Source organism: Botrytis sinoallii (genome assembly GCF_014898435.1).
Source record: "Botrytis sinoallii strain Bc 23 chromosome Unknown BSIN_033, whole genome shotgun sequence".
NCBI classification, from domain to species: domain Eukaryota; kingdom Fungi; phylum Ascomycota; class Leotiomycetes; order Helotiales; family Sclerotiniaceae; genus Botrytis; species Botrytis sinoallii.
The window spans coordinates 316,278-333,003 of NW_024066060.1; the positions used below are offsets into that span (position 1 = coordinate 316,278).

The 16,726-nt window shown below is 38.3% G+C and overlaps 4 protein-coding genes across 4 annotated transcripts; 1 reads left to right on the forward strand and 3 right to left on the reverse strand.

Moving 5' to 3' along the window:
• Positions 1–2,242: 2,242 nt before the first annotated feature.
• EAF02_011573 (uncharacterized protein) lies at positions 2,243–4,019 on the reverse strand (the record flags this gene model as incomplete). Its single annotated transcript, XM_038907620.1, has 3 exons — positions 2,243–3,445; positions 3,502–3,668; positions 3,722–4,019. The coding sequence occupies 3 exons, from the start codon at positions 4,017–4,019 to the stop codon at positions 2,243–2,245; spliced, it is 1,668 nt and encodes a 555-aa protein (XP_038752633.1).
• A 234-nt stretch (positions 4,020–4,253) lies between these two features.
• On the reverse strand, positions 4,254–4,522 carry EAF02_011574 (uncharacterized protein; the record flags this gene model as incomplete). Its single annotated transcript, XM_038907621.1, has 2 exons — positions 4,254–4,469; positions 4,490–4,522. The coding sequence occupies 2 exons, from the start codon at positions 4,520–4,522 to the stop codon at positions 4,254–4,256; spliced, it is 249 nt and encodes an 82-aa protein (XP_038752634.1).
• A 3,762-nt stretch (positions 4,523–8,284) lies between these two features.
• Positions 8,285–8,773, reverse strand: EAF02_011575 (uncharacterized protein; the record flags this gene model as incomplete). The annotated part of the gene is made up of 4 exons (XM_038907622.1): positions 8,285–8,311; positions 8,375–8,407; positions 8,497–8,523; positions 8,594–8,773. The coding sequence occupies 4 exons, from the start codon at positions 8,771–8,773 to the stop codon at positions 8,285–8,287; spliced, it is 267 nt and encodes an 88-aa protein (XP_038752635.1).
• Positions 8,774–9,503: 730 nt separating this feature from the next.
• EAF02_011576 (uncharacterized protein) lies at positions 9,504–11,495 on the forward strand (the record flags this gene model as incomplete). The annotated part of the gene is made up of 2 exons (XM_038907623.1): positions 9,504–11,027; positions 11,088–11,495. The coding sequence occupies 2 exons, from the start codon at positions 9,504–9,506 to the stop codon at positions 11,493–11,495; spliced, it is 1,932 nt and encodes a 643-aa protein (XP_038752636.1).
• Between the last annotated feature and the right edge of the window lie 5,231 nt (positions 11,496–16,726).

Below are 16,726 nucleotides of genomic sequence, written 5' to 3' on the forward strand. Positions count from 1 at the left end.
TCGGCAACCATAAATCTGTCCAACTACCGTTATAACCACCGTCACTAAGACCGAAGAAATATCACCAATTTCTACAATGACGAGAACTGGTATAATACATGCTTCAACTTCTCTTCCCAGATGGTAATGAGAATCGAAATCTACTTACAAATAAAATTAGAGATACCATTGCGATGACTTGCTTCCACGTAAATGGACTAGAGACGGGAATTATATCCAGTAGAACACAAAGAGAGTGTATAATCCGACTTCGCAATCAATAGATGATGGAACTAAATACATGCAAACTTCAAAGAAAAGTTCACCACTTTCATTATGAATTCTACATTCTGAGATTTACTCATTACCTTCTAGTATGTAATCTTATGATGATTAGAAGATAATTCAGGGACTTGTATAAATATCCTCACTCGTACCAGCTGAAGCAGGTAAAAATAATAATAGAGTCAACCGGGATTGATGACTCATAGGATTAAGATATAGTTGTTAATCAGGAACATCCTCATCTCTGTTCTGGCGAGATCTAATATTGAAGAATGGGCGTTGAAGAGTAACAATGTATTACATCGCGATGATGAATATGTAATAGTATACTGATGATTATTCTGAATGAGAATAGTTAAACGATTCAAAAACAACAAGCGAAACCAATAACAGCGACACAATCCGATATATATCTCTCCCTCCCTCCCTCTCCTATCAAATTTCTCTTCCCTCACCTCCTTCCCATTCCCATACAGAAAGCATTTCTCAATCTCTCAGTTCTCGAGAAAAATAGTAAACAAAAATAAAGAATCCACAAAGACCTTTGACTTTTTTTCCGCTGGAGGAAATCTCTGAGAATACAAATCGCAGCATCAATAACAAAGTATTTATACTTATCCCCCCATTACTTCACTCTACCCCTCAAGAAATTCTCCCCCCTCCAATTTACAAAGTATCCCCAATAACAAAAACCTCCTATTTACTCAAAATCTTTACGTCCATCACCCATCCCATCCCATCACCAGAAATTTTCTTCTCTCCATCCCATACAACCACAGTCTGTTATGCAAGAAGCAGGCCTCAAAACTAAAACTCGCGGTACGAATCTCCCATTCTAAATCTCTCACACGAGAGATCAAATCAGATATCTCACGAGTCGATACACACACAGATCATCAGATACCTATACTATATCTATCTCTATTATTCACAATAGAATTCCTTTATGATGACAATAATGATAACGATACTAGGTTTTTTTTAGGATAAGAAAAAATGAAAAGGAATATATATACTCATACATTATATCAAGAATCACCATTGGATACCCCTCTCTCCCTCTCTCCCTCCCTCTCTCCCTCTCTCCTCTCCTCCCTCTCTCTCTCTCCCTCCCTCTCTCCCTCTCTCCCTCTCTCCCTCTCTCCTCTCTCCCTCTCTCTCTCTCCCCTCCCTCTCTCCCTCTCTCATCCCTCTCTCCCTCTCTCTCCCGCTCTCCCTCTCTCTCCCTCTCTCTCCTCTCTCCCTCTCTCCCTCTCTCCCTCTCTCCCTCTCTCCCTCCTCCCTCCTCCCTCCTTCCAAATCCCTCCCCCATCTTCTCCATCTAAACTCAAAATCCATCAAACTTCCCACCACACTCCACCAGTCTCAATTAATCGCTGGGATGGGCATAACATAAAATTTCATACCCACCCTCTTTATTCTACTCTACATGACAGAGAATACATGTGTATACATCCATTCAATCTTCAATTCAAGTCTTCACTTTGAAATATTCAATGTAATATAAAATCCGATATACATGTATGTGTATGTGTATGAATGTCAAAGTAAGGTAGGTAGCTATTATCAACTTCTCAAACGTATTTTATGGTATCATGTTCAAGCTCCTCCTCTCCTCCTCTCCTTTCCCTCTAGCTACCCCATTCCAAAATCCACAACTCACATGTGCGCATTAGAAGTACATCATTGCCATACCCTGCATTGATCAAATTAAATTAAAATAATATCCCAAAAACGCCGAGCCACGCTGATGCAACCTTTCATCCACCTAATAAATATACAATTCCATATGGTTTTCCTGGCGCAAGCCTCATCCATGTATGCCTATCGTGTACAGTTTATTTGTTTTTCGTTTCGAATTTTCCATCCACTTGACTCGTGAATGGATTCCACTTCCATCTCCTCATCAATCAATCTTCGATCGAATGCCCTTTTTCCGGACACACAACTCAAAGCACTCGTCTCATCAACACTCAACCTAAGCAGCCCATTCCACAACCTCCAAGGCACACATAACCAGAATCAATGTACTTGGCAAAATCCAAATAACATAACTTTGGAAAAGTAATTTACTCATCACTCCCTCATAAACCCCATTGATTTGACAGATCTGCGCCAATTGCAAAGCACTAGGTGCACCTGTCAACAAAAAGCAGACGATGACGAAAATTGGATCATCCAATATGCTAACTGGAACATATTTTGCTGTTAAAGCTAAAAGTGGTGCCATGATCAATGTTGGAAGTAACATTCTGGAGATCAAGGAAGCGATGAGAAGTTTTGTGCCAATTTGATTCTCTTCTGAATTTTCGTCGAGAACATGTTGAGGAAGTGTATTTCTAGCAAGGTTCGCACCGAGGACGACTAAGATGAGGGGAACGGCTACACCTCCTGATTGAGAGACGGCTCGTGTAACGGAGTTGGCGATGAAGGATCCCTCAGCGAAGAAAAGGTGTTGAAGTTTTGGAATAGATGCGACAATCACAGCGAGAAGCATAGCCCAGAGGGGGGGGTTCATGAATTCCCAAAGACCATTTAAAAATTTGTTGGTAGAATTTGAAACTTTCGTGACGAGTCCTTGAGCAGGAGTTGGTAAAGAGTGATAGGTGTGATGAGATGCTTTAGCGACGGTTCGTTTAGTATGGAATTTTGCCCTAGGGATCCAACCTCGAATTCCATCTGGAATTTCTAATTCCTCTTCGGATGGTGGTGTTCGAATACTTGGGAATGAGGTAATATCATCATTGTTACCTGGTAAGTGATTTCCATTCGTAGGTGTGGCCATGATACCAGGTAATTTTGCAGGTTCTTCTTCATCGGAATTGTCATGTAAAGCGTGGGTAACTGGTGTTCTGCCACCGAAATTGGAAGAGTTTGAGGACGATTCACCATTATCATCATTATCTTCTTCGCCATCCAATCCAGGGATTAGAACAGGTTCATCTCTGTATCGTCCTTCTTCTTCATCCTTATAGGTTTCGGGTGGTGCAAGTAAAACATGATACCCCCAACTCCAACGAACTAGTTGACCTAATTGTTGAAAGATGAGAAGGTATAGGATACCTCTTGCGCCAACTTCATCGTCGTTATCTCCAGGTATTTTGTCCCAATGTAAACCTTTTAATGTTTGCGACAATGAAATGACGAGGGAAATGGGTAAAGAGTTTGAATTCCCGAATACCTATTAAGACTATTAGCACTTGTATCAATCGAAAGGTCGAAGGAACAATAACATACACCCATCGCAGTAACAAAGTTGGCCGGTCTCTTTCCAAACCCAAATGCCTTACCAACCCCTACCGAAACTAGATATGAGACCAATGTTTGCACGATGAAGATGACTGGGATGACTGCAAGTTCGACCAATTTATCTGCCGTCAATTGAGATGCCAATTTGGTGAAGACTATCCAATTTATTAGCCTTTATCCATATTTCTCCAGGTCCCAAGGTACCTACTCAAACAAGGTGTGAAGAGCGCAACATTGAGATTTGCAACAAACTTCTGTTTGTCTGCATCGAACATTCCTTGTCTTGCCACGATATAACCGGGTAAACTAACACATACGACTTCCATGACGGCTTCGAAGACTAATAGTATAAGATGACCAAGGGCAGGATGTGAAGAATGGTCATTTGCCATAGTGCCGAACGCGACATCTGTTAGGGATCGTGTTGAGATAGAAGATGCGCCGACATCGTTATTGGTAGCTAGATTGGCCAGTCGAAAGGAAGTAGGTGATGTGAATAATCCCATGATGATTTTAACGGGATCGAACGATCAAACCAAAGTCTGCGATAGAAATTGGTCGAAGTATGTGAGGTTGTTGATAATCGAGGTACTTTCGTCCTCTTCGACAATTGAGGTTTCAAACAATCTTTGAAGAAGTTTGATGATGTTTTTCGTATGTTTGAATTAAGTTGGTGAGATTGTTCGGCGTGATTGGAAGACAATCAAATATATTGATGAAGTGAAGCGCAATCAGCTTCTCTATTTTACTCCTTTCTTCTTCTTCTTCTTCTTCTTCTTCTTTCTTTTCTCCCTCAAGCTATTGAATGAGAAATATTGAGCGACGGCGGCTGTGTAACGACTGGGCAAAACTGACGTGGTTTTAGCTTTTCTTGGGCCGGACCTGAATTTTGCAAATGCGATAAGGCCAAGGATGGTATGGTCGAATAAGTAGCTAGACTGCGTCCTGTACCGTACCTTGGTAAATGATTACTTACGGAAGATGTGGATGTTGATCCGTTCTCAGCCATTCAATTTTTTGACCAAGTCTGAGCAAGTCGCCGCGTGGACAAATAACATTGACGAATGAAAGGGCGATGATGATGACAAGGAGTATGAATAAGTAAAGTGCTTATGCTTGTGCTTGTGCTTATGCTTATGACGGGACTGGGTAGGTATATGATGATCTGACGGTTTGATGTTGAGAGTTGGTGAGAAGTTCTTGAGTTCTTGAGTTCTTGAGTTCTTGAGTTCTTGAGTTCTTGAGTTCTTGAGTTCTTGAGTTACATTGAGTTGAGGAATTTGATATTGAGAAGTAGGTATGGTCTGGTATGACAACAACAAATAAGGCAGCAAACACTTGAACGTAAGAGTCAGTGTGAGTAAGAGCACGAGGGTCAAACAAAGAAGTTGACTGGAATTATCAAGAAGTTGATTGAGGCGTAAGATGTTCTTGGAATTAAATCCAGTTATGATTGGTTGAAATGTGATGTTGTGATATGATAAAGAGATAAAAAGGAGCCAATTGATGGGAGAATAGGTAGGTATCAATATCGTCAATTGAGTGAACTGAAGTGAAATGGATTGAAGATTATGGTAAGATTACATTCCAATACTCATAATTGTCGAGTACTTGCCAACTCTCATATATACTCCAACTCCCTCCTCCTTCACGATACACAATAAGGCTTCATGCAGGTGCGGTACATTGGTCACAATAATATTCTACCCACTACCTCTCGGTATTCGGCCAAGACGATAATGCTACCTCGATGTTGTATCCGAAGGATTTTTCATTATCGTCCCTCCGTATCTATTATATAAAGAAAATCTATTCACATCTTCTGGTGCTTCTCATTGACATATACTTTGGTACATTGACCATTGAGATGTGAATGTCTGGAAATGCATGTCACAAATGGTATCGAGGTATGTGATGTATAACAAAAGAAGAGAAATCCTTCATGTCATACTTCTTGGTGTGTAACTTTGTGATGCTTGGTGCTGCTTGGTGCTGCTTGAGATGATGAAATTGTTGGCTTGAATGATATCAAATTCATGGAAATAGGAGAGGAGAGGGATCCTTCGTACATTCGATATACCATTCAAATCAAGTCAATTCAGCCCAGCTCGTAGTCTCTTCGCCTCTCTTCGCTCTTCTCCGTATATATTTCATCTGTCATATCCACTGTCCATTGTTCATTGTCCATATCACCATCAATCATATCCACTGTCCTGTCCATTGTTCACTGTCCATATCGCCATCAGAATCAATCCAACTTGTGTATGGTCGCTCACCTGGGCACCTGCATTGATAACAAGCGATACCCAGCCACTACTCATACCCAGCCACTATTTACATCGAGCCACAGTGCCACAGTGCCCGCCACAATAATGACGATGAAATCTTTCCCAAGTTTCAAACCTCACCTTGGCACTCACTCACTGCCAAAACTCCACAATTTCTTGGCTTTCCTTGTTTATAGATGAATGACTGACGTTAACTTGCATGAAGAACCGAAAGAGAAATGTCAAAGCATCCAATTCAATCATATCCAGTGTTACCCACTCGACTCGAGCCACTCTATAAGTTGGCATGATTCCACTCATGAAGAAGCTGGAGACATCCCAAATGGTAAAAAGATGCTGCAAGGGAAAGGTGTTGGTAATAGCCGACATGCCTACATGCCTACCTAGCTCCTAGATTCCAGGAAATATAACGACGGGACGGGAAGGAAAGTACAACAAACCATGTGGAAGTAGTATCAAGGCTGGTGCCCTATTTTTTATGAAACCAAGAATGCATACCTAGGTAACCGTCGCCACGGAGAGACCTATCAAATCATATATCAAATCATGTATCAAATCATCGATCCAAATTTAAGCTTGAGGTTAGAGAATTGGGGGATGCAATAGGGAAGAGTATGACTTTTGACAACTTGGATTGGACCCTTCATTCCGATTATGCTTTCTCTATGATGAAAAGTTAAATATAGTCAGGCGTATGTTTATGGATACATTAGTACTAATGGATGGTCTACCGACACCGCAGCCTCAGCCTCACTCCCTTTGGATTGATAGGGGAAGTTGAGTTCCTGGGAAGTGAAAGTGGAAGTGGATGAGAATGAGGATGAGGATGAAGATAATTATGCTAAGGCGGCTTATACCGTCAATACCTCCCTAGTATCTCCTAACTTGACTCGTTTACCATATCTACCTAGTATCTAATTGCAAAACTTGCCAAACTTGACATTACCATCAGAGAACCGGCACTTGGGTACCTATTGGAGTTGAATGTTTGGGAAATGATATCAATAGTAATCAAGATCCTAGCCGATATAACCTACACACTATACATATTATACATCCATATTATTATCATCATTCGTAGATGTCTTATCGAGCAGAATTACAACGGGACGTGTTTTGCCTTTTCTTCAACCACGTCATCCAGGGTCTAATGTCCCAAAGTAGTCATTGTACAGTAAATATATCGATCCAGGAAGGGTAAAGAAGAGGTGAAGAAAAGTACGTAGATGTAGGTATATCACTCCATTGATCACAACGTCAAAGGGTTTGTTTGGTATGTTTACGTAGATAGTCATACATATCGTAAGTTGATCTACATTCAATTCATGGTTCGAATCATACCAATTCTTCTTCATACTGCATACCTCATACTCCATAGTCCATGCATAGTCCATACAAATGGGACAAATCTGATCAATCTCCATCTCCAAAGCAATTGATCCACGAACCAAAGAGTTTGGACAATCCATTTCTTTCGTATGTGGCTTGACTTGAATTCAAGATTGATAGGAGAGTGGGTGGGTGGGTGGGTGAGCTCCGAGATGCCCCCTGGTTTATTAGGATGGAGATTTGAAGATTGGATGGAGATTGGGGATTGGAGAAAATGAGGGACTAGAGTTGCGAAGTGAGAAAATTGAGGGAAAAAATGAGAAAATGTGATTCAATTGTGATCCAGTGAAAGATCCATCTCCTCGCTCATCTGAACCAATCAAATTGATGAATCTTTTCATGCGAATTGAATAGTACTGGTACAGGAAGTAGTAATTATTACTCTTGAAGATAGCTTCACTCCAGCCGTACCAGTATACTCCGTACTCCGCGGGTACTAAGTATGGATATCACGATTCGCATTCTGATTCTCCCACCCCCTCGAATTTTATGCTCCCCCCCCTCATCAATGCCCCTCCATCAGATCGATTTTCTTCCTTCACTCTCGGATTCAACGTCATCGTGCTTCAGATGCTCCCCATTCTGTCATTTGGATCATTGATCATTTATCATTTATCGTCTTTCATTCGATACAGCAATGTGATGGATGGATTTTATCTATTCTGTGTATAGGATTTAGTCTTTACGATGTGAAATAAGACAGATAAATGAATAAATGCCTATACATATAAATACCGAGGTGTCCCGAGGTCAGTATAGATGTAGATATAAATACCTACTAGGTAGGGTAGATGTAGATATAGGCATAGATATAATTGCAAATGTAAATACAAATACAAATACATATAGAGTACATCTAATCTAAATTCAGATCGAATTTTACAACATCTAGATCTATAGAAGAAATATCGATATTAACATTTACAGGTATAGGTATCAAGTCAAAACAAATAAAACAATACACATCATCAACTTGAGATCGAAAGCAAAAGCTTCATTTTGTTGAAAATGATTCAAAAGATAGATGGGTGGTAGTACTTACCTAGGTAAATAATATATAGTAATTATAATTGTCTTTCATTATATTATTTATATTATTGTCCTTGTTTTACCAGTACTAACTATATCAGCAATTGTAAGGATTGGTTACGGATCACCTGCCACTTACGTTCTTACGTTCTTACGTTCTCCCATTGATTGCTAACTGACATCAAGATCTTTTTGATTTTGAATGCTTTTTGGGACACTATAACTAGAATCTCTTTCACCAACTTCCCACCTCGATCCCATACAATCACAAACATACCATGGATTCGATAATCTCATCAAGATCCTAAATAAATATCTGGGAATTCCATGAAAACTTCTCAATTCAATCTCTATTACTACGACTACCCACCTACTCTCCTACTACTCTCACTACTCTCACTACTTCCACCACTTCCACTACTTCCAACACTTCCACTACTCTCACTACTCTCACTACTTCCACCACTCCCACCACTCCTACCACTCCTACCACTCCTACCACTCCTACCACTCCCACCACTCCCACCACCACTTCTACTTGTCGTAAATATCATTTCCCCTCATTATTAATCAAAGCTTCGTCCCGTCCCATTAAAGAACCTAGACCTCCAGTCTCCAATCCTTCTTTTTGCCAACTATTATAAACCACTCATTCGGCTCGACACATCGGGAGTGAAAGATTCGAAGAGAAAGGCAGAGAAAGGAAGAAAAGGAGCAGACTAAGAAGAAGAAAAAACCACCAGAAAAAAAAAACCAAGTTAGATACGGCGCCCCCGGCATCTTAAGCTTCGACCCGCTACGACCAAAGTTCAAATCAGTCGATAGCTTCATTTCTTCGTCTCGAATTGCCCCAAATATTCTTTCCACCAAAGGTCAAGACCCAGATTCTTTCGCAGACCACTATACCAACTTGTGGCTCAACGACTCCATTATCTCCTAAGGATAATCTAAACACCTAAACACCCAAATAAAGTTCACACGAGTGAAAATCAGAAGAACTACTGGTAGATATTTGGTCTAGGTATATCTAGCACATGCTCTAGACCAGCCTTCCCTCTTCTTGATCGGAATATTTCCAGTTCATCAAAGTCAGTTTGATTCATCAAGAAGGTGAGGCCTCCAATCTCTACTCTTCAATCCAAAATATACTTTTGCCAAGAGAGATATCAATCACTTCATGTACTAACTAATCCTTTTCACGCCAGAAAGGTTGACAACAACATTCGATTCTTACCCCACCGCTCATAATATCTCTCGAATGCGAACAATTCTCTTATCAGCATAATGGCAGATAATCCTCGACTAGATACGATGGGTGCTCCGGGCGATTCAATCGATTTTGCTTTTAAAGATACCCCTTCTCAAGAAAAGCCTACCGATGATCAAACGACCGAAGCTCCTACATCACCTAGTTCTTCGAAACCTCCTACTATACCGTCTCTTCGACCAGCGTCAGAAAACGAGGGAATAGCCAACATGACAGCATCTTCCACACCTCTTGGTATGTTGCAGAATGCCAGAAGACCAAGACCTGGTCCATCGATACCAGGAGGAGGTAGATCCTCACAAGCGGGCAGACAACCTGGTGGTGGTTTACCTACTTCCATGGCAGAAAAAATGAAGGCATTTCACGCATCAAGACAAGGCGCACCTTCCCCACGACCACAATTACCCGCGACAATTTCATCACCGGGGGTCCCAGCTTCACCTGTCGTAGATGGATTACCTGGAGGATTACAATTACCACCCAACATGCGACCTCCACCACAAAACTTTGCTTCCGCTCCGGTAATTCCGAAAATGAAAATGGGTGGTGGTGGGTTAAGCGCAAGAAGAGGTATGAAATTACCTGGTGGTCTACCTCCAGCTCCAGCTGCCGCGCCAGGTTCCGAATCAAATGGTGCACCCAACACTGCAAATGGAGGTTCTATGTTTAATCAATTTGCAAAATACGTTGACACGGAGAAAGGAACCTTGAAATTTGCAGGAAAAGCTGTTATTCATGGAGGTGGTATCGATTTTGCAAATGGTACAAATTTCAATATATCTTTGGATGAGGTTGATACCTTGGAAGAATTGGGTAAAGGAAATTATGGTACTGTTTACAAAGTTCGACATGCAAGACCACGAATGCGCAAACCTGGGTTGGGTCTCGCAGGTAACAAATCGTCTACAACGGATACCGATGATGCCGAAGTGAAACCTGGAGGAAATACAACGGGTGTGGTAATGGCAATGAAAGAACTTAGATTGGAACTTGACGAAGCCAAATTCGCCGCTATCATTATGGAATTGGACATCCTTCACAGATGTCTGAGTCCTTACATTATTGACTTTTACGGTGCATTCTTTCAAGAGGGAGCTGTTTACATCTGTATAGAGTTCATGGATGGAGGATCGATTGATAAAATTTACGGAGATGGCATTCCCGAAAATGTCTTGAGGAAAATCACCTATGCGACCACTCAAGGTCTAAAAACCCTGAAAGACGAACACAACATCATCCATCGAGACGTCAAGCCAACGAATATTCTCGTAAATACCAATGGGCAGGTCAAAATTTGTGATTTTGGTGTTTCTGGAAATTTAGTCGCTAGTATCGCGAAAACGAACATTGGATGTCAATCATATATGGCACCAGAAAGAATTTCGGGTGGTGGAATTTCACAAGCTGGTGCAAATCCTGGAGGTGGAACTTATAGTGTACAAAGTGATATTTGGTCCTTGGGATTAAGTGTTATTGAGTGCGCAATGGGAAGATATCCATATCCACCAGAGACATATAATAATATCTTTTCACAATTAAGTGTAAGTTCTCTTATGTTTTATTATTTCTTTATCTTGAGGTTTGAATCTGACATGTAATAGGCAATTGTCGATGGTGAACCACCCGATCTTCCTGCAGAAGGTTTCTCCCCAACTGCTCGCAATTTCGTTCGAGGATGTCTTAACAAAATCCCAAATATGCGTCCTACATACAGCGATTTACTTCAACATCCATGGTTGGCTGAGCTTTCGAAACCAAACACAATTTCGGAAGAAGATGAAGAGGAAGATGAAGATCAGGTCGATGTATGCAGTTTAAGTCTGGAAGATGGTGTAAAACAAGATACATCAAATGGTATCCTGACAGGAACCGAAGACTCAGAGGTTGCAGAATGGGTTAAAAGTGCTATCGAGAGGAAGAAATTGGGTCTCATGGGTACACATGCACAACCCGCCTTACATAAGGCACCATTGGATACGGTTAGTCCGTTGCCGAGTCCGAGGGATTGAGGTAGTGAGGGATTGGTGCAGGGCAAATGAATGAGCTTATGAATTAAGAAGGAATGGGAAAGAGAAAGATGATTTTACATGGCATGGAATGGAGTTTTGGGTGGGCGCCATTACGATTTTTGAACGATTGACAAGCTGGCGGTAGGCAGACTCTATTTTGAGATCCTAGAAGTGCATATTCTGGAGGGAACTCGATTTGTACATTTGAACCTCTTACCTTTTCTTTTTCTTTATTCTTCTCTTTCTGACCTAGGAAACGAAAACGTATCAATTTCTTTTCTTCTTTTTTGATGATGCATAGCATGTATGACGGGTATTAGGCAATAAATGAAATGGATTATCATATTCTTTTGAATGAAGAATGATTTGGGGTATGGGGACATGATAGGAAATGATTGAAATAAACGGAGGCGGGTAGGAGAAGAGGGATGGGGATGGGAGAAAGATAAATACCTTTGAGATTAATGACATGAAATGAAATGACATGAAATGGATTGAAATCACACCAAATCAGCCAACATGTGTTTTTTTGGAATGACTGAGCAGTAGTTACAGTAAGTAGGTAGGTAGGTAGCTGAGAGGAAATGTGGTGGTATGGTCAAGGACGGATTTGGTGATGGGGTTGACGTCGGCTTCGTATTAGGTTGAATTATCGGTGAATTCATCTGGGATGAAGTTGTTTACCTGGAGTTTTACATTTTGACATGGAGATGAATAGATGGATGGGTGGATGGGTGGATTGGATTGGATTGGATTGGATTGGATTGGATTGGATTGGATTGGATTGGATTGGATTGGATTGGATTGGATTGGATTGGATTGGATTGGATTGGATTGGATTGGATTGGATTGGATTGGATTGGATTGGATTGGATTGGATTGGATTGGATTGGATTGGATTGGATTGGATTGGATGTAGGATTTTCGTGTTTCTGCAAGGGACATCGGATTTTAGATGTCATCCATTCATCGCATGTTCCCAACGCCGTTTGAATTGAAGTTTGAATTTTTTATATTTATATTTATTTATATGGATGGATTCGTTTTATTTTACTTGGTGTGGTGTGGTGTGATAGCGTTTGATGTGTATTGGGAGCTGGGAGCTGGGAGCTGGGAGCTGTGTGTTGGGAGCTGTGTGTTGAGTCTTTTTTGGGGGGGATGTTACATTGGATGGATGGAATGAATTAATTTTTATTGGGAGTGTGTGGTATGGTATGTATGGTATGGTATGGTATGGTATGGTATGGTATGGTATGGTATGGTATGGTATTCCTTAAAGGAAATATATATACATGTATGTATATATATATCAGTGAGGTTATCGGGAATGTATATGTATGTCACTAACAGGAATCAATTATTGTCGACTCGAGCGGGTGGATGTGAGTTGTAGAATCGGTGTGAGGGTTTGGTATGGATTAATAGTAAGTAAGATTGTTCTTTTTCTTTCTTTCTTTCTTTCTTTCTTTCTTCTTTCTTTCTTTCTTTCTTTCTTTCTTTCTTTTTGTGATTATGGAAACTATGAAGAATGTTAAGAGTTGGAGAGAATGATCCTGAGTGTTAAGAAAGGAAGGATAACCTTTCTGAGTATAATTGAAGGGGATATCTAGAATATACCAAATCCACCATATCAAATCAAGTCTAGACTTATGTTGATGTAAGATACCATTGGGTGATTTTCCTAAGGCCTGCTCAGAGATGAGATTCCGGACTGCATCGAGACGTTTAGAGATTGAGAGGAGAAGGATAAGGAAGCTGAATTCTCTACGTCTATATTCTACGCGTTATATTATATACCGAAGAAAGTACTGTAAAGTCGATCCGCATCGCATAAAGCTCAAGCTCGCTTAACAATACTGACTGACTGAAATCGACGGATTAGATAAGTTTGTATCCAGAGTGTGGATGTAAAGAGCTCTAGGGAGGAGCAGTATAGGTAATAGTATACTATAGTAAAATGATAGCGTGTATAAAACTTTTGAGATGATAGATAGTGTGTATTAGACAATTGAATATTCATTACTATAGATATCATTTCAAGTGGGTATTCATGAAGATACATGAGAAAACTGAAAAAAAAATTAAAAAAAAAAAAAAAAATTAATCTTAATAAAGCTTAAATAATAATAAAAATACTATTTGATTATTTCTAAATCTCTTAAAACAATCGAATTTGTTAAAATAATATATAATATTAATATTTATATTTAAGGGTATCAAAGAGATCAAATTTTTCAATAATGTTGATAATTTATTATCAATTAATAATATTGTTTTTATATAAAAAATAATATAATAATATATCTTTTTATATATATATATAGTTCTATATTCATATAGTATACTAAGAGCGAATCACAAGATCACATGATCAGATCACATGATCGTCGCTTAAGAGAGCTCTTAGCCTAGAACGGCCTGAAAATCAATTCTTTATTAGCTCTTTATTAGTTCTTTCAATCCATTCGTAGTAAGATCGACATAGTACTAGCGAAATCGAATAAGGAATAAGAAAGAAAAGCTTTATTTGATGGAATGGCCGGATTAGGAAGAGATCTACGAGAAATAAACGAAAGTGGAAAGCTAGATTAGTAGGAAAAAGCATAAAATAAGGCCTTTTCCCCTCGAATATAGAAAAAGAAAATAAGAATATCATATACTGTTTCATGAAAATCACGTGTTTCATAGCTATTTAGTTGTTAATACGAGCCAGCTTCCCATAATAGACTAATATTAGTCTATTCCCTCTTATATACTATATACTCATATACTAGCTCATGACCTACGATAAATAATAATTCAATTGAATATATAATTTGATATTGATATTATTGAAATCTAGAGATAACCTCAAATTCGTATATTTCGGCTTATTCAATATCAATCCAATTAGAGATTTGTATTCCCGTATCTTATTGTCACGGCGCCAACTATATGATCTGTAATTGCCTTCGTACCTCAGGCACAGCATACTAGCACGCCCTATTTCCTATAAGTAGAGCTTTACTCTTTTATAGCTTTTCTATCCTTATGGTATAATATAAGTCTTTACCTGTACCTTGATAGTTTGTACTATTTTCAAATAAGCTATTATAGTTTTATTTCTTATTTTATTTCTAAAACCCTACCAACATCTTATCCCGATCATGCCAATCGCATTTACCATTAATCCATGTATATCTTACTATCAATGTTTTAAACCTCAAAAAGTGCCAAAAATAGGTGAACAAATACTTATATCAAAAGCATCTGTATCTGGCTTATCTTTATAGTTCCTTTTTTTGAATTATATTCTCAATTTTGCTGAAGCCGATATCTTTTCCTTTACAGATCTATTCAATGATCCAAACACTGCACACTTTGCTGCTGCTTAAGTTATATTTGAATCAATCGAATCGATTACAGACTTATTATAAGCCCAAGCTACTACTATTTAGACCTAAGCCACCAATACTCAATCAAAGATTATCGAATTGAAAGACACAATTGAGATATTGAAGATTATTGTTTACAATAATTTGTAAGCTTTATCTCATTGCAAGTATCTTGTTATTCCCGAAAAGTTTAGTGATAATAAGTAAGATATTACAAAATGTTAAGATCAGTATACAACTTTTCATAATGCAATCAATTACTGCTTGATTGTGGATTATAAAAATAAATCAGAGTTTCAGAAAATCACATTTCTTGCTAGCCTACTTTCTAACCCTACTTATACAAACAATCAGATACACTTTAATACAATCACAGACAACATGCATGATTCCAATCTTTGGCTCTTTGGATAACATATTGTAGTAGGTATTTGGTATGAATTAAATAAGCAATATCAGATTCTAAATTTCTTATACAAAGCTTTTATGGATTATAATAAATATAAAATAAAGAAGACCCCATTTGATAACTTTATTATTGAATTTAAGTAGCTTGTTATCAAATGTAAGAAGATTATTGAATAACAAGTTATTGATCTTAAATTCAAAATCTCACAAGAATTAATCGATACTTCAATTAATTGTTTTAATAAACCTTCTATCGCTGATATTGACGTATGGATAATCTGATGGCAAGGTATTTATAATGATTTAGAGAAAAAGATTCATCTTAACAATCAATATAAAAACTAAGGCACCAACTTTAGTAATCAGAAAAAACCTAATGAAAAGAAGCCTGTTATTACTATTGTAATATTTATACCTAATCCCTCTAAAGATTCTATACAACTAGATACTGTTTGCCAAGACTAGTAATCCTTATTATGTTATAATAGAGAATAATATTTAGATCTTGGCCTCTATCTTTATTATAAAAAGCCTGGTTATATCAAATTCAACTATAAAGAAAAGCGATACAACAATACAAAATATAATATTAACTCAGGAATTATACAATATTCCAATCATTCTTTTGCTATAAATCAATATATTCCGAATGTTCATTGTTTTCCCATTACCAATCACTATCACAACCCTGAACCCTATCGTAACACTTATAGTCCTATTTACCAGAATACATTCCCACTTGCTAATCGTTTCCCAACTATCGCGGTACCATTTCGATATACCTCTCCAGTCCCCACTAGCAGTAAAGATCTAAACAGATTTGTTGAAGGCTTTGTATATTCGGATAATAATGGAAATTCAATTCCCCAGCCAAATATGTTAAAAGATTAATCTCGATTTATAATTGTAAATCAAGGTTTATTATAGAAAGTTTGCCTTTATGGATTAAAAGATCGATTATATTTAAGAATCCTTTATATCTTAGAATAATGAATAACAAATCTCTTAAAATCTCAACGGAAATTTTCCTTACACCTAATATGATCATCCCACTTATTGATTTAATAAATAATAAAGCCATGAGATATGGGTTTATAAATAGAATTCTTATATCCAAACTTGATATCCCTATATATCCCCTTCCTACTATCTGCAACCTATTATTTGCAAACAGAAGAACTTCTGATATCCTATCTCAATATATATTATTAGATTTACGGATTAATAATTATAAAGAAATTGGCTTATTCTATATTACCAATCTTTCCAATGCAGATTCTATAATCCTTGGTCTTCCATAGTTTCAATGTTATAACTCTACCATTAATTGGATAATAATGATTCTTAAGTTCATATCCATATATTGCTCTAGATATTGCTGCCCAATTAACTTTACTATAACTATCATCCCCGATTATAATGATATGCTGATCCTAGTAGATATAGCGT